A 24,237-nucleotide genomic window follows, 5' to 3' on the forward strand; every position below is an offset into this window, starting at 1 on the left:
AAACAAAACACACGGGAGGGTTTGAGGTCAGCATTTTAGAGGAGTGGAGTCAAAACTGAAGTTTCAGACTATTGATATAGAAGCTTTGACTAGTAAGGTATGATATGCCCCAATTTTGATATGTAACCTTCAAAAACCATAAAAAGGCAGAAATTTATTTACTTAAGGTTTAATAATGTTCAACAGAAATCAAAATGTACATAGAAGTATCAAAAATATCTAGCTTTACAGATGGGATTGGGAAATGCAACACAATGATTGAGGTTGGAAGGGACCTCTGGAGATCATCTAGTCCACCCTCCCTGCTCAGCAGGGTCACCTAGAGCAGGTTAGACAGGGTTCCATTCAGGCAGGCCTTGAAGATCTCCAGAGAAGGAGACTCCACAACCTCTCTGGGCAACCTGGTCCAGTGCTCCRTCAYTCTCATAGTGAAGAAATTCCCCCTCATGGTCATGCGGAACTTCCTGTGCTTCAATTTCTGCCCATTGCCTCTTGTCCTGTCACACGGGACAACTGAAAAGAGTTTGTCCCCATCCCCTTGACACTTTCCCTTCAGATACTTCTAGACATTGATAAGATCTCCCTCTCCAGTCTCCTCTTCCCCAGGCTGAAGAGGCCCAGCTCTCGCAGCCGTTCCTCATAGGGCAGATGCTCCAGCCCTCTGATCATCTTCATAGCCCTACACTGGGCTCTCTCCAGTAGCTCCAGGTCTCTCTTGTGCCGGGGAGCCCAGACCTAGACACAGTACTCCAGATAAGGCCTCACCAGGGCTGAGTAGAGGGGCAGGATCACCTCCCTCGACCTGTTGGCAACAGTCTTCCTATGCACCCCCGGATACCATTGGCCTTCTCGGCCACAAGGGCACATCGCTGGCTCATAGTCAACTTGGAGGAATCCCACAGGTTAGGGCCCTAGAAGGAAGGGGTGTCAAGGAGGTCCCTGAAGGGGCCAAAGTTTGCTCTCCTGAAGTCCAGGGTTGCGAGCTTATTTATTGCCCTGTTTCCTCCACACAGGATCCTGACCTCCACCATCTCATGCTCACTGCAGCCAAGACTGCCTCCAACCTTCACATATCCAAATAAAAAAAAAGGGGGGGGGGGAAGGATTAACTGATATAAAATCCAGCAGCACATCCCTCCTTGTTGGCTCCTCTACATATCAAAAAGTTATCATCAGTGTTCTGCAGGAACCTCCAGGTGTGTTGTTGCCTAGCTGTGTTGTCTTTCCAGTAGATATCAGGGTGGTTGAAATCCCCCATGAGAACTAAGCCCAGTGATTGTGAGGCTACTTCCAGCTGTCTATAAAAGCCTCATCAACTTATTCCTGATCAGATGGCCTGTAATAAACACCCACAACAGTGTCACAGATGTTAGCCTGCCCTTTAAGCCTTACCCATAAGCTCTCAACTTGTTCTTCATCTACCACTAGGCAGAGCTCGATAATATTCCAGTTGCTCTCTCACATAAAAGAGCAACTCTATCACCCCACCTTCCTGACCTGTCTCTAAGAAGCACATAGCTATCCATGACTGCATTCCAGTCATGTGAGCTATCCCACCATGTCTTTGTAATTGCAATGAGATCATGGCCCTGTAACTAACACAAATCTCTAATTCTTCCTGTTTATTCCCCATGCTGCGTGCATTAGTGTACAGGCATTTCAGAGAGGTAATTGAGCACAYAGGTTTCCCAGGAGGATTGCAAGAGGATCCTCCATAACCATGTCCTATATGCACTTCCTTGGCTGCATGCACCCACTGGAAGCATCCCAACTTGATCCACATTTTGCTGACTACCCTGTCTCTAAAACTCTCCCATCTTTCCTAGTTTAAAGCCCTCCCTACCAAGTTGGCCAACATGCTGGTAAAGACACACATGCCCTGCTGAGTGAGGTGGATCCCATCTCTGCCCTTCAGTCATCAGTCTTCAAACAGGGTCCCATGGTCATAGAAATCAGAACTCTGTTACCAACACCAGCAGCACAACCAGCTGTTAACTGGGAAAATCTGTTTACTTCTCCTCCCATCCTTTCCCCTTACTGGCAGTACTGAGGARAAAACGACCTGGGCTCCCAGACCCTTGACTGCCATCCCCAGAGCTCTGCAATCCTATTTGATGGTTTCCAAATTGCCTTTGGTATCATTAGTGCCCACATGGAWGAGCAGCAAAGAGTAATAGTCCAACATGTGGACCAGCCCTGGCAGTCTTTCTATGACATCTCATATTTCAGCCCTTGCCAGGCAACAAACCTCTCTAGACAAGCAGACAGGTGCCTCTGTCTCCTGCAGCAGCGGGTCACCCACAACAATCACTCACCACTTCTTCCAGATGTTCCTGCAAGGTACAGGGTCTGTTGGCCCAGTTGCTTCCCTTGAAGCCATGCCCAGCTTCTCCTCAGCCTGGAGGACACTAAATCTGTTCTTCATCTGCAAGTCTTCAGGAGTAAGGGCCTTGATCACTTCTCATAGGAGAAGTTTCCAGCCTTCTTCTACAGTGTTATGATAYATTGTTTCACATAGCAGAGCCACTAACTCCACTGCTATGGGGGGTTGGGACTCCTGGAGCTGAATGGAATACCCTATCTCCTGCTCAGATGTTATGCCACCTACTGACTTCCTCCTGTAACTCCTCTACCTGATGACAACTCATCAACAACACCACACCTTCTGCAGCARAGCTAACTATCAGTCCAGGCCTCAGAGAGAGAGGCACCAAGCACTCCCTGCAGCCTGAGAACTGTAAGACTGCACCTGCTGTAAGAGGGTCTGTCTGGGCCAAAGCCTCTGACACAGCTGATGCAGTGACTCTAACAGTTACAGGGGAACATGCTTTGTAGCATGTCATGGCCATATCTGAGGAAGCATACACTCCTAGAACTGGACAGAAGGGTGCCTTCTTGCACCCTTCTGCAYCAACTGCTGTGCTCTGGGCCTGGCTCTTATACAGGCCTCTCCCTAGCACTGACTGACAGGGTGCTTTACCCACACTGATCAAGGGCCATCTGAATCAAAGGCCCCAACTCCCTCTGATAGGGGCAACCAAGAAAGCTGCTTAGCAGCAGCTATACCTACCAGATCTTCTCCCAGGAGAAGTTAACGCCGCCTGTAATGTCCTTGCCTAGCTCCCCTTCCCTATTAGCAGCAATCACCCTTTAGTTCCTAGAACAGACCCAGAAAGCCCCCATAACTTCCAAGAAGTTCTAAGGAAAGCCCAGACACTGCTGCACAAACTGCTCTGTCTGTTCTCTGCCTCTGTTAGCTGTGCTCAATGATACTGTTTTCAACTTGTACTCAGACACAACTGTTGGTCATGTAAACTACTAACAAAATAGTAGATTCTCTGAGCAATAATTACCAACACAAATCATGAGAAAGTCAATGTATAGGATGATCCAAGTTTCAACCATTGAGATGGAATGGAACCATGATTTTAGGTGAAATAATGGCCAGAATATTTACAGGAGGAATAGGGATGATCATAGAACAGCATACACATGACTCGCATTGCTATTGCCTGAAGTGATTTATGAGTCACTGTAGAAAAAGCACTGTAAGAAGTGTATTAACAGATTTGTTAATACACCACCACTAACACAACTGAGCTTTTATGTGGCTATATGCCACTGGAGCCTGTTCTACTGGAAGGCAGTCTGAAGAACCCTCTCAATAGCAACAGAATATTCCTCCTGTAATAACAATAACTACTTGTATGTGGAGCCATTCAGCAGTTGATGATTCTAGGACCTATGATGCCAGGAATTGATATATGTTATTTCTGTATATCTAGTTTGGCAGAAATTGCCAGAAAACTGAGCTATTGGGACGAGGGGGGAAGAGCCATTTAGCATTTCTCATGTAATTAAGTTAGGGTAAACATTTGCAGTATTCACCCATGTCACACCAACTACAGTTCAACCAGATTCTAATACCTGGAAAAACATACACCTAGAGTAATTTGGGATTATTACAACACATACATTAAGGAATCATGGCAAATACAATAAGAAGCTAAAGAATTAATGAATAGGTACTAAGCAGGGAAATGTCATACTACCTCAAAGAATCAATAGCTTCAAAGGTCAGGAAAGGATGCAGAAACCCTAATTGTGCCCCACTGTGCCACAATATTTTTAGAGGACGGATAAGTACAGGTACAAGAATCACATGTTGTTACAAACATTAATCCTTATCTGCATTTTAACTGGCTGTCTTTTAGTTATAGCTTGTGGTATGTATTGTCATGAGTGACAAAAGATTCTGGAGCTGTACAGCTGCAAGAGAGCTACATGGCTTATGCGTGGAAACCATGTGGCAAGACTGGAGCTGGATGACACTTCCTTACTGCTCTGTAGCAACAGCTAGCCTCTACTCATCCCATCTCCAAGGGGAACTATAGGCAAGGCAAAAGCCTCCCCCCCCCCACAAGTTGTCATCCATTTCATCTTTTTTGAAGGGTTCAAGTCTGATCACTTTGGCCTCAGCTACTACGACCTTCAAGAATCACAGACATCAACAAAGCCTCCATGATTTAGTTATGACATGGGATATACTGCTCCTGGATGGATAGCAAGACTATATATTGAGGTTTGAATTGGACACCTGTGAAGAAAAAGGAGTGTAATTTATATTTTTATTATTTACTACCTGCTCAGATGAGGCCACCATATGGCAATTTAAATATGTAAAGCCACAAATAAAAAGTGTATTACACKTTAATCAGATAGTTTCAGTTATGCAAAAAGAATAAGCAAAAGAATCAGAGTCAACTTTGTTTTATCCACTCTGAAGTAAATAAGTATCCTGCACAGCTTTTTGAGGGGACATGGGGTAGCCCTCTCCATCTGTCAGCTCCCACTGAGCTAACCAGGTTCTTTGTTAGAAATACTCTCACAACATAGTACATGGAAAAAAAAACCACCTTATTTAACTATGCTTATAATTTGATTGATTATACTACTATACTAATTTAAGGTAACACTTAAGAATACTGTTTTATATGTTGCCAGTCTCTATATACTCACTATCACAATGTCAGGTGTCCCCAAATGCCAGGAAGAGCTATATGGATTAAGGGCAGCTCAGATTTGTCACATTCTTCAAACTTTTGAAGAGTTTTCTTTTTCCCCTCCACCCTCCCTTTTTATTTTTAATATCCCAGTCTCGGGCTAAGACATGCATACACCTTCTGGTTCATTTGTTAACATCTATTCACTCACAAAAGTTTGTTACAATTAAAAGACAAGAGACAATAGGCCTCAGCAAAGATGCTGAGAAGCAAAAAAAAAAAAAAAAAAAAAAAGTTGAAAATGGCTTTTTCACAATGAAAAAGCAAAAGAAACCAACAAGTAAAACATCCATCATTTTCCTTTTCCTTTTATTTTCTTAAAGTGGATGAGTGGAGAACAATAATTTGTTCCAAAGTTGTTCTAGCAGATTCTCAAAAAAAACACACAAAACACCCAAACAAAACACCCCCCCCCAAACACACACACACACCAAAAACCCTACTCCTACTTTTAAAGGAGAAAATATATCCTCCTCCAGGTTYTCCCTTGCTCCCCACTATTTTTATGCTGTTTCTCTGGAGGGGAGGGAAACAGGCAAGAAACAGAGTTATGAACTACCTGAGTGAATTTGAATTATGATGTGTTTGCAGAGAAAACCCACCCAGCAAACAGTATTACCTTGGGGAAGGAAGAATAGTTTATCTAGCATTTTAAATGCAGTTGAACAAAAATCAGTCCAAACTAATTTAAGTAGGTGTTGAATGGTCTGAGACTATAGGAAATCAAATGTCAACTTTAAAAAGATCCTTTGTCAAAACTGGAAATTTTAGATGAATGGTAACRCTTTTTGAACAATTTCTGAAATATCTTTTGATGAAAGAGACAATTGTATGTTATTACACATGAAAACTGTCACCTATACTTGGCTCTACTTGAAGTTCCTACTGCACTCAATAGCTGGACACAGCTCTCAATTTGATAGCATTTCCAAGAAAAAGTTTCTTATCTGCACGTGATCTTCCCTGAAGAAAGCATAGTTCAATAAGGATTTGCATCTCAGTGATTTTTTTTAATTGTATTTGATGAATAGGAACAAAGGGCTAGCTTAGACACATTTAGGAAYGCTGTAGGCATATCAGTAGAATGAGAAGCTGTGCTATGGTTTATATATCACCCTTCATCCTTACTGTGCACAAATTACGTTATCTTGCTAAGCAGAAAGGGAGTTAAACAGAAAAACTCARTAATCCATACAGCTTTACATCTCTGCAAGCAACTATCCAACCTAGTCCTCTTCTTCTTGCCCCAGAAAGCATAATTTATTCTTAGACTTTCTTCAGACATGTTGAATCATCCAGACTTTAAGTGACCTGAGCTTCAACCCATTCTGTTTATCTTTTACAACTCAACATGCAAACAAAACTATCTCCCAGAGCTCTTCCGAGCATCCTCAGACTTTTTTGTTTCGAGTAGCAACATATACCCATGCTTTGGTCACAAAGTCTATTATTATTTCATCTACATATTCTTGCAAAGACAGATCCAACAGTTCAAAGAAGTTTTAAGTCAAAAGGCTGACACGACCACAGCAGACAACCGCAAAAGCTCTCACATCCTGGACAGGCAGCTCACTAAACAGCTAGAAGTTCACAGTTTCACAGAGCACAAGAACCTTAAGAGAGCCAGAGGACTCGCTTAGGGATCCTGCGCTTCACAGACAGGTACAGAGCGAGGAGATGCAAGAAGTGAACGGAGAAAAAGGAAAGAAGACGCTTAGCAAAACGGAAGCGTAGAAAGCCTGACGCAGACACCCTCCCCCCACTGCTCTCACCTCGCGAGGGCTCCCCCTTCCGCGGCCCACTGGGGTGGGGTCGCCGCCGCCCTCCGCCACAGGTGCCGGCGCGGCGCGGCGCGGCGCCGCCCCGCCCGTTGTACCCGGCTCCTGGCTCCCCCCGTTAGCCGCGCGCGCCCCTTTGAAGCGCCGACCGTTAGCCGCGCCGCGCCGCGCCCCGCCCGCGCGCTGATTGGCTGGCGGCGCCGGCGCTCTGCGGCGCTGTGATTCCCAGGCGCCGCGGCTGCCGCCAGCGCGGGGGGCCGGGCCGGGCCGCCCCCGCCGCGGGGACGCCGGCGCCTGCTCGCCCGGGCCGCTGCGCGCCTCGGGGCTTCCCTCCTCCTGCGCGGAGCGGGCGGCGGGGGGAGCACGGGGGCCGCCGCCGCCTCCTCCGCGTGCGGCGGCGGCGGGCGCAGCGTCCCTGAGACCGGGAGGCCGGGAACAAAGGCTCCGCGCCAGCCCCTGCGGCTCCCGCTGCGCCCCGCGGAGATGGCGTCCCTCGGCCTGGGGGGGCTCAGCGTGCCCGCCCGCAGGAAGAGCGTCCCGTCGCGCAACGCCGCGGTGGAAAGGCGGAACTTGATCACGGTCTGCAGGTGAACGCCGGGCCCTGCCCTCCGGCCGTGCCGTGTCCTCGCCTCCCGCCTGCGCGAGGCGCGGGGACCGTTACCTTCGGCGCCCGCGCCGCTCTCCCCGCGCGTTGTTCTCCCCGCTCCGCGCAGGTGGTCGCGGCGGCCGCGGGCGGGAGGCGCCGCCGCCGCCAGGCCCGGTTGGTGCGCGGCGCCCTGGTGGTGCGCGCGGGTGCAGGTGTGCGTGCGTGTGTGTGTGTGTGAGCGCGGGTGCGTGTGTGTGTGTGAGCGCGGGTGCGTGTGTGTGTGTGTGTGTGCGGGCGTTACGGCGGAAGCAAGGCGAAGCAGGCATCACGCGCTCCGAAACGAGGAACTGAGATTTTTTTTTTTTTTTAATCCTAATGCAACTAGTCTTCTTGTAGCATCGTTTTTTCTTAAATTAACATACGTCCATTTTTAAATTTTATACTTAATCTGGTGTATATTGGACGCGGAGTGAAACCAAAAGCTGCTGGCAGGGTGGCTGACTCTATGGTCTTACCAAAGCACGGATGCTGCGGGAGCAGTCTGCAGGAGGCTGTTTTCAGGGGATATTTTTGTCTACAAAATCTAGATCAGGAGATCTGCAGTATAAACTAGACCTAGTGTATTAATTTTTTTTAGTGCCTTAATACCAAGCTTATATAAGCTTAATAATACTTCATGTGGTTTTTTATGTAAGCCTTTTTACTACTGTCAGTGTCAAATTTCATGCTGCGTTTCCATATATGCAGTACTGACCTATTACATCATRGCAAACTTTTAAGTACACACACATGCTGAAAACACTGATTGCATTACTGCATTTGTTTCAAATGCTAAATTGAAATGTTATCGAATAAACTAATTTGAATATTATCTAGAGAATCATCAACAGGCTCATATGATCTATGACATTAATTTGAACAAAGTTTTATAATGGACAAAGACAATTATTAGGATAGTTATGTATATATATATCCTAATATCCTCTCTMTATATATACGCACACTGTATCCTCACCAATTGATGCTGCAGCAGTATTTTTTGAAAACAGTTTAGGATTCCAAATTCCTTCTTCTTTGCTTTTATTGAATGCTGTTTAATGGGTTTTACGAATGGAATATATTATCCGGTGCTGAAAGGAGTCTGTTTCAGTATTCATTTAAGCCCTAGTGTCTAGGTTTCAGAGTGGCATCTATACTGTTTTACCTTTCACAGGGTATTAYACTTAGTCTACTACTACCTCCCAAAGGGAGATGTAACAACAACACAGAAAAGAAGAATCTTTTTTTTTTCCCTCCAAACTTGCTAAAGCAGAATAAATAGAAGAAATAAGCATTCATTTTTGCCAGTTCTACTTTGCTGTGGCCGCAGACATACTGATACTGCCAATCTGCAGTCTTGAGGAAAMAGCAGTTTTATCAAGTAATACCACAATTGTACCAGACTATAAGCRGTTCTTTTCAAAGGATTATCCTGCATTCAGCAGAGCTTGCTGGTTCATCCTGCCTCATTTATGAGGAAATATCTTGTTCTCTGTGCTGCTAAATTTTATTYTTTCAGTTTGTGCATTTCATGTACTTGTCCTAGCAGTTAAAATAGTGTTGTAACAAAGGTAAAGTAGCTTAGGAATCTAAATGAATTCAGTCAAAAATATGTGGAAGGACTACTCCAGGAACCACTCAAAATGGCAAATTATAATTATTTTCAATAAAACAGTTAAATTTTACTATTTTCTTTCACAAATCCTGAAATTGCTAGTTTCTGAATACACCTTAAAATTTGGAAAGGGGGATGAGAAGAAAGAAGGATTTGTGTTATAATGGTTTGCATAAATTTTTTTATATTTTTATTCCTCATAAAAATGTTTAAAATATTTACGTGCCTTTCTGTAGTTATTAAACATTTTCTATTTTTGAAAAATGTTATCTGTTAGGAAATATCCAGGTAAGTATCAAAACTACTAAGGTACTGATCCGTTCCAATCAAAACTCTATGACAATAAGAAATAAATCTTTTTTGTTTGTTTCTGTTTTTTAAAAAAGCTCCCTTGAATTGACTTGATTAAATTTGGGTGATACTATTTGCTACCCAGTGAAGGTAAGAGATTACAAAGAAAATATTCTTCTGAATTACCATCTGTTAACAGTCTCTAATAATTTATTCCTTGTTCTACAGTACAAGGAATGTCAGTTTATCATCTTTGGGATTATTCTACATTTACCTACATTCGTAGATAATGATACATATCTACATTTACATTATTCTGTATTTACCTTCTTTAAAATGACATGTTTTACATTGGTTATCAAATTGCAAATTAATCTTTTCAAATTTATTTGAAAAGATGCTCCCAGTCATTTGAAAACYGAGAGGAGCAGAATATAACATCAGAAAATAACAAGTACATATAGCAGTTGTATTTTCTGTCTATTTTCTGCTTGATTAGAGACTTGTTTCTGTTTAGTAAGTCTTAAATAGAGCACTTATGTGTTTAGAATTAAGACTCTAGCTTGTAGGTCAACAAAGGTTTGAGTTTGTCTTGGAGTTGAGAACTTCCCCAAAAAAGGCTTGCTATAAGTCTATCTTGTTCAAGAATGTTTTCCTCTCACTTGAATAAGAGTTCAGAGACTCTTAAAATTGGAGAATTGCTGCTGCTTCTACAGCTATTTTTTGATGCAAACAAGACCATGTTCGTGACAGGGAAGAGTACGTAAGGAGCTGAAAACATCAAAGGTCACAGAGGTTGTTTAGAAAAACCCTTGTTTGGATCCCTTTTGCTCCAGCTGTAGTTACTGTATACAAAAATTGTTGCAGTGAGACATAGGAACTGGTTGGATAAAAGAAATGAAAATTATCTGAGCAATAGTTATTGGGGCTAAATTATTCTAATCCTACTACGATCCACTGAAAAGCTCACATTAGAAGATCGTAGGTGTATTTAAAGCCACTTTCATTTCTTAAGCCCTTTTGCTGTAGTTCCTGGGTTAACCTCTGCAATGTGTGTAGACTGTTGCTYAGAGCGCAGTGCTGCAGTGGTAGCCCAGTGGAGGGTATATGAAGTTGGAAACAACATGGAAAAAAGAAAGYGGTCTGTCATGAGCCACTAATACTGTATCTTATCTACCTGGATRTTGTTTCTTAATACTACTTGCGTGGAGGTACTTTAGAGATGGCGTTTACCTTCTTGGCTTTCAGCCTGTAAGTATTTTTTTTAAAAAGCCTCTCAGAGAACATTTCCAATCAGTCAAATTTTGACTGCTAGGGTTGTTATCTTCCTGATGCATGGAAATAAAGTGTACATATTTGCACTGCTTGTCGCTTGTTCTCCTAAAAGCCAATTTTAGTCAAACTTGACGTAAGTGAAATCTCATAACTGTAAAGGTTGTTTAGATTTTGTTGTTAGAAGTGTAAAGTAGAGAGCATGGTGGCAGTAGTATGAGTAATTAAAAAGAGCACCAATAAAGATGATGAGATGTTAGATTGTCCTTTCTAGACAGATCCCAAGTATTTAAAAGTTGTGGTAACTCATCTTTTTTAAAACTATATRCAATATTTCTTTTCTTCCACTGAGTTGCTGAATGTTTTAAAATAACAAATGTTACTTACCTGTTATTTTAGAAAAGTATGTGAATTGCTCCAAAGTTCTCTCCCCTTCTGAATGTATCTCCGTTTCTGAATATGTAAACCATCCAGTATTAACTAGTGAACTTTTAAATAGGACGCTTAACAAAGGAAAAATAGACATAGCTATATATCATGCAGTGTTTTGTTTTGCAGTTTATGGATTATGTGATGATCAGGTCTCTGAGTTTTATGATGATGTTACTGTATGTATTGTCCAGTTATACCACGTTGCCAACTCACTGTGTTTCTTATATATGTTCCCATAAAGGAATGGTRTGCTGCATCTCCTGTTTTTCATTTTTGTGTAGTGTGAGAGGAGCCTTCTTGTTGCTACTGATTTGGTCTAGGCATTGTTATGTGTGTTTGATTTCAAAAATTTAGGAGTTTTTTGTAGTTAGTCTCACAAGTGTGGTGTAGCTTGAAGAAAGAATTCATTACTGCCATTAGGACAGTCATTAGCAGTGCTAGCAAATAGGTATAGGTTTAATGGTGGGCATACTTGTCTCTCACTCAAAAACGATAAAAATTGCGGAGGAGTTAAAAACTGAGTCAGCTTGAGATTGTGGAAGCAGCTTTCCCCCCACCCCCAATGCCTGCCCTTCCAGAAACATTTCAAAAATAATAGCAGCTTACAGGAAAGGTAGGATGGAGAACCTTTATTCAGAAGTTTACTTGGTATAACATAATTGGAAAAATAAATAAATAATAGTTCAGTCTGAGCATAATTTAGGATGGTATCATTTAGTAAATGAGCATGAAGAGGCTGAGCTGACTCTATTAGAGATACACTGAAGTTACCTTTACAGTACAGAGCAATAGTACTACTGGTTTGAAGAGTCTTATTCCTGCTTGTGTCTACATAGTGTGTTGCTACTTTGGCTGTGCCATAGAACTGTTCGAGTTATCACGCTGTGAACGGTGTTTATTAYGGATGTATAAGAGTCACTCCATGCCTCCCCCTCCTCAAGTGCTATAAATTTGGACCAGTTCACRGTGGGCTTCGTAAATAGTTGTACTGGCACAACTGAGGGAAGAGYGTGCCCTGGCATAGGGTCTGGAATGAGCAGGCAGAGTGAGAACTTCCAAAGTGGATATTGTTGAAGCTCTGGTGTTGTGAAAYTATGGCCTCAGGCTCCGGTTGGACTGTGTTAACACAAATAAGGATTGTTGCACAAAGTCCAATAAAAACCTCAAAAAAATGTTACATTTGAAGTTGAAGGCATGTGAAACTTGCCTTCAGATGAAAACTGAAGAGCAAAGAGCAGAAAGAATAATTAAAATTGATTATGATGAAATGGAAAACGGAAGAAAAAATCTCTATTTATCATGTTTCTTGTGGTTTAGATTACATTCTCAGGATAAAGATGGATAAGTGCAGGTGTAACTAAACGCAGCTAAGATTGGGTAATTGACTGGTAACAGATTATCTGCTTTTGAGATAGTGGCTTGATTCAGCCTTTCCAATTTCAAAAGTTAAATCACTCAAATTAATAGTTTTTCTGGCTTAGCAGTGAAGTAATACGATGCTGAAAAGGGATTAAACTCATTTACAGGAAAATCAGCCTGTGTGAGTTAATGTGCAGAGTTAATAGTGGATAAAAATGTACAGTTTTATAATGTGTTTGAGTTATTCTTGCATGAGGATGAAATTACAGTGTTCCCCTGATAGGATAAAGTTTATGCTTCTGCTTCTTAGGCATGGATTTGGGAAATAAAAGGAATTTTGAAGGAAAAGTCGAGCAAAAATTTTGATATTTAGGATTATGAAGAAAAATTGCTRTTGAATGCCTTTGAGTGGCTTTATTCTCCTCTCAACTATTCATAAAGTTGAAAAAGTTGGCTCGCTTTTACTTAGAAAGTAGAAGAACTTCTGTTTTTTGTTCTTAAAGCTTTATGCCAGAGACCAGTGGTATTGACTGTATTTCCAGGCTTTTTCTTAACATGGTATGAGTTTACATTGTTCTGACTGTGAAATCCCCAAGGTAGTTTTATGGGTTTTTTTGTTTGTTTTGCCAAGTACTATCTTGATGTAGATGACCAATAGCTATCTATAAAGTTTATGATTGTGCTTTTCTTTTGTTCTAGGTTTTCAGTGAAGACTCTGATCGACCGTTCCTGCTTTGAGACTATAGATGATTCTTCCCCTGAATTTAATAATTTTGCAGCCATTCTGGAACAGATTCTGAGTCATCGACTGAAAGGTATATTAAAAAACCGTTGTTATGGATGATGTTTCTGCCATGAGAATTTACTTTCATGAAATTAGCGTACGGCTGTGGAAACTTGTTGATGTGAAAGAAAGTGGTGGCTTTCTCTGTTCCATTTTGTTCCCTTGCTTTTGCATTTATGGTTGTTTGGGTTACTGTAGAAAAGAAGTCAAGGAAAGATTTTGTCAGGCACCTTTACAGTGTTCTTGTTGGAATTGTTCTAGGCGGGTAATTAAGCCAATAGATGTTGCTATGGTGTTGAGCTCCCTCTGCTTTTCTGCTTTATGGTAAGGCTATATTCTAAGAGTCTGGGTCTGTAAGACAGCCATAGTGGTTTTTAAATTAGCAGAAGATACAGATAGGTGTTGCTCTCATTTCTTCCCTCCCTTCCCTGCTTTTGTTGCCTTCTTTTCCAAAGGCTTTGTGTTTAGATTCTTTCATTCCCCTGTTCCACATGGCGAAGCTGCTTTTTGCTGTTGGAATGTAATGGATCTAGATCAAATTGCTTTTAAGGAAGGTCAGTTGATTCTCTTCTTGTATTAGAGTCAGATGTTGTTCTAATTCAAGAAAATGTCTGTTTGATTTCCTGGTTCTTCTAGAGGAAGCTGCTTTGCTGAAAGAACAGTGAGTGCCTTTGCAGCAGCAGTCACTAGCAGAGACTTTGGAAGCTTCTCCTCATTCCTCTGTTCTGTATACAGCTTCTGAAATTATTTGGGGATAAGGAAGGACATCATACTCATGTAAATATGTAATATGACAATCCACTCCTTTTCATACTTTTGCTTTTCAATATTCGTAACTAAGCTTTGTGAAGAATATTGTGTGTAGGCTGACATTTGAGTAGCACAATTACTACCTGCTGTCATGCTGTCACAGAAAGAAAAAATTCACACAGTGGGGTAGGAACATAGTGTTTGTCACATTGTTACAGAGATTATTGGAGTGATTATGGGTACTTGGCAAATTGACACTGCTGGGAAGTTGCTCTGTTGCCCCCTCACTCCCCAGCTTTAGTGATTTTTGAGCAGAAATCATTATAAACTTTGTTTATTTTTTTGCTTAACATTCTTTTGTTTCACAGTGTATTGTTCAGGACATGAGGTAGAGCGGATGTCAACTTTGACCTTTGCCTTCCTTTTGGTTATGAAAGGATTTTGTACTGTATGGTTTCCATTTTATCTTCAGATATTCAAACAAACTGTACTATTTATCTTGGGCCAGGATTTTTATTTTTAGTACTTTTTTCATGTAATCCAGGAAGTGAAGCTAATCATTCCAGGAAGCAAGTGCTCCTTAATTTTAGTGCAGGTACCACAGTGGTAGTCTAGCAAATGAGTTAGAGACAAATAGAATTTGCAAATGAAAGTTATTTCAAATAATAAATTGTTGTCTYAGTTTCCCCTTGTATGTATTACCAGTACATTTTTATAACTTTAGAGTTAAATAAAAATACTGAAAAAGGCATCAACGTGTGCATTTTATTGCAAATGGGGAATTTTTGGTAATGAGCTAGATTGCTACTACTGATTAGAGTATTTTGTTCTTTAAAAACTTGAAAGAGAAATTGAGATAATAAATGTACGGTGACAATTCAAATCTTAAGAGGATATGTATTATGCAACACAGAGCTTGAAGGAAATTACATCTTATATGTGGAAATGACTAATACATTTTGAATGCATAGTTTTTGTGTGGGTGGGAGTGTGCTAAAAGCGGACTAGTGATTGCAATGGGTGATGTAAAATGTTTTAGTGCAGGGAGAACATACATGATATTTTGTCTGTGATAATAGCTTTGATACAGTGGGGCCATTTATGCTATCACAATCCTGTGGCAGTGAAGTGTTATATAGATTGTCTAGTTTTGAGAGTTTGAGTATATAGACTTTTACTTTCTCAAGGCCGTAGCAAATAATTCTTAAAATTTCTGACTTCCATCAGAAGTACAGGGAGAGACGAAGGAGGATTTAAAAATGTGATTGAATCAGTTTGTATTTTAAAGGATTAAGTTTACTCCTATTAGAAAACTTTTACAGGCAATTATCTTGTTTGATTTTGAAGATGGTTATTTTGAACAAGGAGCAAAACAGTCTTGATGGAATGTAGTGGCTCTGCTGCTTACTGGTTTTGTGCTCACTTAGGATCTAGACAAAATGCAAAATGGAAAGGATAGTCATTTTGTGAGGAAAAGGTTAGTTAACTGTGGGGATTAGAATTTTGTGCTTTTTCTAAAACACTTACAATTAAGAATTCTGAAGTAATAATGCCACAAGCCTCATCCTCTTAGCTGTTCTGTTAAATGCCAGTTTTAGCAATATGAATGCTGTATTCAAATTGATTTTTTTTTTTTATTTATTTTTTTTTTTTTAGTATACATTTGCATAAGTGGCATGAAACAACATTCCTAGTGGTTTGATTTTTTTTTTCCTATTAAGAATATAGGTTGCAAAGCACTTCTGACAATCACCTGGTCTAACTGCTACTTCAAAAGAAGGCTATTACAGATTGCTTAGGACCTTTTCCAGTTGTATGTTGAAAATCTACATGATTTTTCTTGAACTTTAGTGTTGTTTGCTACAGAGTGGGTTTTCTTCTGTTCTCACTTTGTGTTCAGCTAAGTGTTTTGTATTTCAAGCAAGCTAGTCTTACTGTTCTTGACCCCTTTCACAGACTTCATGCTCCCATCCTTTCCTTGATACTGGCATTGGTTCTCACCTGATCCTGCAGGGATCCAGACAGGAGGTAAAGCAGGCAGAAAACTAATGGCTTTTCATGCAGACACACTCCTTCCTTAATCCAACTGCTCTTCTCTCAAGAACGTTTTAGATGTGGGTGTCTGTTTAGTAATAAAATAAGGTAGATGTAAATACGTCAGTTCACACGACAAGAGATACGTGTGTGCTACTTGGATGCAAGTATCTGTTTGTAGGATACAGAAGACTGCATATATGTAGCACCCAGATAGTTCTGTAAAAGACAGTGTGTTATGCTCTGGCTGAAAACTTGGCCTTSTCTCTACTACTCTACACTTAAGCATGTGCTCACGCCTGGAATAGGCCACAGTCTGGCTTACAGCCTGTTTTTAAAGAGAGTTTGGGTAAGCTCCATTGATTGTTCTTGCAGGGATCGCAAGCCTTAACTGCCGCTCTAGAAAGTGGAGAGATACTTATGCCTGTACTATGTAATGCATGTGCAGGAAAACATGGTACTGCCTGGAAGYGTTGGCTTTCTTTGTGAATACAGAACAGTTGAAATATCCTGAGGAAGATATAAGCATATGACTCTTCCTGTCCTTAGGATAAGCTAACRAGACTTAATAAGCTAACGTGCTGACAAGACTTGACACTACTGGGCTAGACAGTTGAGGATTTTGAAGAGATAGGAGGAAAGGAGSAACAGAAAGAAGAAAAGTGGCTCACTAATCATTTATTTCTGATCAGGACTGAAAGTTTGCATGACTTTGTAATGAAGGATGAAATAGTGTGTGTGTGTGTGTGTTGTTAGGAGGGATTGTCTGGATATAAAGAGAATTTATTTGAAGGTCTCTGGACCAAACAGGAGCTATCATCCTGAATGAGGATTTTACAAACTTCTGCAAAAGTCTACATGTTTAAGAATCTTTAAAGCAAGGTAATTTCAGGAAACTCATTTTTTTTTCTCAGGTAGTTGTTTGGAATTTGTTTCTGTCTTAATATTTGTGTACTGTTGTGATTAAGCCATATCTTGTAGCTCTCTTGGCATCTTCTTGTTTTGGCTGCTGGCCACAGATTTTCAGGTATGTTACCATAAGGGTGTGCATGTTTATTTTAATCCAATCGACTGAGTAAATGTAGTTGGTGCAGATGTGATAGGGGCATCAAAATATTGTTCGGCAACAGTATTTGGGATTTGATCGCAGACATATATTAGCTAATTCAAAATCTGAAGCCACTTCAGTGGTGCATATATTGTCTTTACTGCATCATAATTTTGTATGATTTTTTCCACCCAGAAATTTAATTCACATGCCTTGTCTATCACTTTAAGTTAGTTTTAATTAACAAGCAATGAATGACATTAATAGCTATTGTAGATTTTTATGGCCATCATCTCAAACATATTTTTGAAAGCTGTTGTTGTGTATGTGTTTGACTTAATTGTAATATCTTTTACAGGAAAACATGTTTATATCCAAATTGATAAATAATATGCATACTTAGGAATATTTTTGGTATAGAGATTAATCTCTATGAACAGTAATATCATATAGTTAACCTTGCTTATGATTTTTGCATGTCATGCTTAGTGTGAGTGTACTTATCATTTGTACACTTAATTGCATTTACCACCATAATGACATAAGAATATACTGTACTGTGCTATTTTTATACTTAAATAACTTTGTGTGCCTTTTTTCCTGTAAGTACATTTAAGAGGTACTGTAAATATGTCAAAAGCTTTTGCTAGAGTTGTCTGTGTGAGCTGCTCATCTCTATCCATCTTTTATCTATGTTATTCCTAATTTGCTAGTGACTAAGATACTCTTTCTTTTTTTTCTTTTCCTTTTCCTTTTAGAAAACCTACTGTGAGTAGTAAGTGGTCAGTGCTGTCTGAGTAAGAAGATAAATGTAATAATTCACCTCCTCTCCCCTTTCTCTAAAATGTTCTAATTTTATGGGTCATCAGTAATCTGATGGCAGGAATGGTAACCATGCTAGTGATGGTAAATAAAATTCTATTTTAAAAATTCTATAAAACACTATCATCTTCATAGTGAAATGGATTATTACATTTAATAATTTACTTTTGAAACAGTGTCTGCAGTGCACATCTATCCCTGGCTGGACATTTTCATATTTTATTTATTTAAGAAAAATGCATATTGTTGCCAACTATTTCATAGACCCTCTTTTTTTCTTAAAGAGTTGAGAGGATGGAGATGTAGTGAAGATGAAAATGAAAAAGGGAAGGCAAAGAAGTAAGAGCTGAAGGCACTACTGTCATGAGAGAGGCCAAGTGTAAGCGTATACTTGCCATAAATATGAGTGCTATTCTAAGCAGAATGGCTTTTGTTACTGATTTTTATATTTCTAAATCTGTATTGTTACTGTTTTTTGGCTGAAAAGAAATAGTCAGGCTCTTGTGTAATTTGTGGTTAGGTTCATTCTCCTTTCTTCTGTATAGGGAAAAATCTTAAACCAAATAATAACTGTCTTGGAAGTCTGGATTTATGAGCCATTGTAATTTTTTTTCAATAACTCATTCTGCAGGCCCAAAATAAAGAGTAGGTACTATAGAAATTCCTCAAAGAAATATCATACTATTATATTTTTAACAAATTATATTAAAACTTATTTTTTGTAGAATAGACTAAATTTGCTGTGCACAAAATTATGGTACTGGAAAATTTGGAAGAAACCTGCCTGTACCTTACAGCAGCCTAACAGTTACTGCTTTGCAGCTACAGAACTTTGTTTTCTAGATAGGAAATTGGCCTGTAAATGAGTAGGAATCAAAATGTTTTAATGTCTTATTCCAACAGAGCTTCTTGGGAGTGAAAAAAGATCTGAAAAATAGCATTACAGATGTCTATATCTAGTTGTCAGACAGGAACAGAAATAGGCTGATAAGAATAGGTGCATTACTGTGTTGAAAAATGGTGAAATACAAAATTTGGTAATGTTGTTTCTATTTACTTTTTGATTTTGTGCTACAAAGTTGCATTCATTTAAACAGTATTTAATGTTAAATTTATGGCTCCCATGTTTACCTAACAATTCTGATGCCTGACAAAAACAGTAATGCCATTTCTGTTGCTTCTGTAAGCTTCTGTATCTTCTGGTGATATATCAACTTGATTACAAAACCACATACTCTTTGTTGTTTGGATCTTCCAGGAAGCTCCCTCTTTCCTTCAGATCATTGACAGAGTACAAGTTGTATACTAGAAGTTAAGTTTCAAGTTAGCTGTGACCCATTAAAATCTAGCTCTAATTTTAGCTTTTTCATTCCCTGTGACATCCTATGGCGATGCACAATAAATTCATTAATTGAGGGCCAAGCAGATTTTCAAACACTGAGAGTGCTTCAAATTGTAGGAAATATACAGCTTAAAATCCTATTTAATAGTTTTTAAAGTACATTCTCCTCTATTCCCTAACAGTCTTTCCTGTGATCTTTATATAGGATAGTTAAGGAAGTTTTTGCTTCAGATAGTGTTAGCTACTAGAGCGTGGGCTTAATTTAGAGCTCTATGGAGAAAACAGTGAAATGCAGATGACCTTGATTCATGACAGGAGCCTGCTGTGAGTTTCAAGGCAATTCATGCTGCTGTTGGAAAGGCACTGTACCCTTGTAGAGAGCTGCTGCAAGATTAAAACCTAGTGTTATTTCACAGCATATTGTAATTATGGCCAGCTTGCTTCACTGACCAGTGTAAGCCAAACAAGTTTGTGTAGCGGTATGCATTTCTGTTATAAAGGTACTTTAAAGTTACACGTGTATTTTTCAGATGTTCATTGGTCAAAGGAGTTGCTTTACCACATATTACTGGCTTCAGAAAACTGCAGTGAAGCTGCCTGTTAAGCTGTTTTTGCAGAAAATACTCTTTAAGATAGAATTTGATAAAGCCACAGAAGTTATTGTTTTGCCTTTATTAGTTTGAACTGGAGTTGGTGACACAAAATCATCTTCACACTTGTGTTCCATTTAATTTTGCAGGTATAATCCAGGGTAGAAATGTTCCTGATACAATTAAGAATATGAAAAATATCAGTAAATTTTTAGTATCAATAAAATGCTGTTGAATTCTTGTTGATGTCCATGATACTTTATGTTTCAACAAAAGTAGTGATTTGTAAGAGCAGTTACTGTGTGGAAAAAGACTTGGGTCTTTTTGGTCGTCAAAGCTGAGAAAGTGTCTTCAGTAACTGGAGCTTTTGTTGTTTCTTTGGGATATTAAGTAGTATATATTAATTTCTTCATGGTTTTTGTATAAGTCTTTCATCAAGCTTTGAATTTGCTGAATAGATTAATGTGGGAAAGTAAGCAGATGGACCAGAAAGTGAAGTAGCCAGTACCCTGGGGGAAGTGAGGAAGGAGTGATACTTTGAGTTTCTTAGGTCCATAGAGGCAGATCTTCAGCTGGCTGAAGCACTGGCTGTGCTTGGAGCTAAGGCATGTCTTACTAAGTCAAGATATCCTTGATGTCATATTTTGGTATTTTATTTTCAATATATATGAATTTCAGTATCAGTCTAGTATATTCTTCATAAAAATCTGAGCTTTCCAATGGCAAAAGAATAAAAGTCTTTCTGCTACRTTAATACAAGTTCAGAAGTAAAACTCAAGACTTCAGATAACTTAAAAATAAGATCTTGTTTTACAGGGAAAAGAGGTTTGGCATGTACATTATAATGGCAATAACCAGAGGGCAGAGATGCTCTTTTTCGAGTTCTGGATTTTGCTGGTCARTCTGGAAAATGCTGCTGACATGCTGCCTCTGTGCCAAAACTGACTTTGTGGGAGCAGTTGCAAGCAGTAGGTACTTTTGTCTTTAGTAAGGCAAAATTGCAATACATTCCAAGCTGGAAAAATATCCAGGGTTTTTGGTTGAAACTCCAGAAAAGGTGTGATTTACTCGATATAATTTGGTCATCTTCCCAAGGAGTAGTGTGTGTGTGTGTACTCAAAGTAAATTGTGGCTGCAACAGTTGTTAGCTCATGCATCAGTTTCTCCTTCAGTGAAAGGCCRTTTTGTAAAGCTCCAGATCCGCTCCTAGGATGACACTACTACAGCGAAGACCAGCCTTTAAAGAAACTATAAAGGAATAAAATTATTTATATTTACCTCTATTGATGGGAAACGTGATATTACCTAAAGCAAATGATAGAAATGTTTCTTGCATCATAGTTTTGAGTCACAACAGTGTCTACTCTRTTGTGACTTAAAAGACCTGTGAAGAACTCTTGAGTATTTATAGCATATTAACAAGAAAAAAAAATGAAATACACATATTTGCACAAAATCCCCAAATTTCTGTCTTCATATTGGTAGCAAATCAAGGTAAGCTGCGCGAGGCAAGCCACCTTTCATACCTGCACAGCCAGTCTTTAGTAGGCATTCGTACGCCTACTAATAAGAGCCCTGTCTGTGTAGACAACATAAAGGAAACATGGGGCAGCATTTTATTTGTTTGTATTTCTAAGAAGCAGGGAGGAGGTTTCATGAATCTTCACATATCTTGTATTTTGATTTAAGGTCAGATCACCTGGTTCGGCTATGAAAGTCCTCGTAGTTTCTGGGACTACATTCGAGTAGCTTGCCGAAAAGTCTCTCACAATTGCATCTGCAGTATTGAGAACATGGAGAATGTCAGTTCTTCTAGAGCTAAGGTAGGGAAGAAAAAGGTCAAATTGATTTTGCCATATTCTTTCTTCTGCATAAAATGTASCTGACATTTCTGTTCCTGGAAGAAAAACATACTTCAAGCTTATTCCACAAAATTTTTCAGAACTTTGAAATTATTTTCTGATCTATACCTTTTAAAAATAATACGAGAAAACACATTCAAAGTTTTTTTTAAAATTTATATTGTTCAGTAGAATAAACCTCAAATTCTCTATTCATTAGATATACTATATTATAGAATGATTGCCTTCCCATTTTCTAACCCTTACTTTTTGGAAAATGCGAGGGAACTTAAGTTCATGTGGCAAGCCTGTCAAATATCAGTTTAAAATTGTAGAAGTGTTTTTTTTTTTTTTTTTTGAGTCATATACTGTATGGGACATAGTGGGAATGGAACAAATTAGCTAATAATAGAAGAGAAGAGATTAGTACTTGAGGTTTTTTTGCGTGTGATTGTGTAGGAAACCTTTGATGGATTTTAACATATATGCTAATAAAGATCCAGCATTTTAAAGGACCTGTATATGAATAACATCATAATTTATGATTGCAGTTATCATGGAACCTTTAATGAAAGTAACAATTTAATACATTTATACACATATGAACTGAACAACCCAAGGATCAACTTTAAACTGACCTATCATTAAATTGTAATAGCATAAAACACTATAGTCTGTATCTTAAGTAGTGTTTGATGTTGGGCAGAGATTTTTTTTTTTCCTAGATTGAAATGATCCCTTTAAATAGCTTGTATTTCCATCTCTCTGTGTAAAGCAGCCTTGCTTGACAGTTGAGAATCTTACGATTTGAAAGTGCAGGTAGAGGATGCCCAAATTAATGTTTTTAATTTTTATTTCTTAACAAACTGGAAAAAGTTATTTGAACAGCTGCCCAAACTCTGTTTCRTAGCTCTTTTAAAATCCGCTGGTTCCAGATTTTGATTATAGTTTTATTCACAGCTGATGTCATTGCTGAGGGGGAAATAGCTTGCTATATCCAAAAACCTTGTAGCATCTTTTACTGGAAGCAGTATGTAAACTTTTTGATGGGCATGACTGTTATTAATCTGTATTAAATGAGCAATATGAGCATAATCACAATTTTCCTCAATAAAAGATAGTGCTTAGATTAAGCAGGAACTCCATTCTACTAGTGCTTTTAAGTTGCCGTTCTGATGATCCATAGTATTGCAGAACTGCTAGTTTGCCACATTAGCTGTTGCTCCTTCCTTATTTTATATAGAACCACTTTTATATATAAATATATCTGTAGCCATAATGTGTGTGAAGACTTTGAGACAGTAGAGAGTTCCATGGCAAAAAGCTGTTGATTATTTTTTCCTATTCAGGATATTATGTGCTATTCCTAGCTCTCTATTGACTGGAGTAATCATCACTGGACTGATGATTTAAGTCATACAGTTTTTCTTTTTGATTGTGTTGAGAGCTAGAAATTCAAATAATTTGGAGAACTTACTCTCCAAATATTCTCTGGAGAGATTCACATCTAAGAATGTGATAAATGTATTGCTTGCTTTTAAAATAAATGTCATATATATATGAGTTCTCAGATTTTCACAGTTATGAATATTTAAAGTTTTAAATAATAAGATGTAAAACTATTTTCTAAAGTATTCTTACAAATAAATTCAGTTTTCCTTTTCCTCTGTGGAAGTTTCCATATCAAATAATAAACAAATATGCTAATTTTTACAGTGAGTATAGAGTGTTGTTCAGATGTGGGGTGGAGTTCTTYTTATTGTTTTGTGGGTTTTTTTGTTGTTGTTGTTTTTAAAGCATATGTGGGCGTATTTAGGCTGTCCATATCTGAAAGGACTGAAGGCATATTTACATAAATACAAGTGTTATGCATCAGTTCTACCTGTGGTCCTAATGTATGTCTGCTTTGGGTTGGAAACTGCTAGTTCAGTTCTGCTGATACTCGTATTTCATAGGAATTTTGTAGGCTTTAGACTTTAGCTAAGCAGAAGCTTTAGGGCTTGACTGTTTCACTCATGCTCTAAACAACTTCAATGTAAAAGTAGATATCTACATAAACATGCTTTTAATTTCGGTACAGTTTATATAGAAGCTTTTGCTGTGTCATTGGTACTTGTCAAAGTGGGCAAATACGAGATTTTTTTGTTTTTAGCATATGCCTATCTTATAAATTTCATTTGATCTAGGTCTATATAAACTAAAAGTATGACTACAATATAATACAGGTGCTTTTGGTGGAATATTTATTTTGATATTCAGCTATATGTCAATAAGCATCAAAAATATTAAATAGAAAGATGACTTGTTGCTTATGTAACTATATTTAGGTTTATACAAGTTACAAGAGATATTACTGGCATTCTCAAACTAACAGTTATGCCTGTGACAGACATCTGAAATGTCTCATACTTTTAAATCATACTTCTGTGCACTAGACCTGTCAGGTATATGCATAGTGTAAGCCTACATTCTTAAAGGTTATTTTAAAAGTTGTTATTTTTAGGGCTTATTCGAATAACTTTTGGTTTTGGACTACAAGCTCTAAGCCTCTTGGATCTGATTCCATTTCTGTATATGATGTGTACCTTCCA

General features: G+C 38.9%; 1 protein-coding gene across 1 annotated transcript in view; it reads left to right on the forward strand.

Moving 5' to 3' along the window:
• Window positions 1–7,094: 7,094 nt before the first annotated feature.
• RUNDC3B (RUN domain containing 3B) overlaps window positions 7,095–24,237 on the forward strand; it is a 52,416-nt gene continuing 35,273 nt past the window's right edge. The window contains exons 1-3 of the mRNA XM_085310457.1: window positions 7,095–7,428; window positions 13,135–13,250; window positions 21,495–21,628. Coding sequence (XP_085166583.1) covers window positions 7,325–7,428; window positions 13,135–13,250; window positions 21,495–21,628 — 354 coding nt within the window. The 5' untranslated portion in view covers window positions 7,095–7,324. The remainder of the gene's footprint in view (window positions 7,429–13,134; window positions 13,251–21,494; window positions 21,629–24,237) is intronic.

This window comes from Rhea americana, unplaced genomic scaffold, assembly GCF_003343005.1.
Source record: "Rhea americana isolate MKP2758 unplaced genomic scaffold, rheAme1 scaffold_32, whole genome shotgun sequence".
In the NCBI taxonomy this organism is placed as follows: domain Eukaryota; kingdom Metazoa; phylum Chordata; class Aves; order Rheiformes; family Rheidae; genus Rhea; species Rhea americana.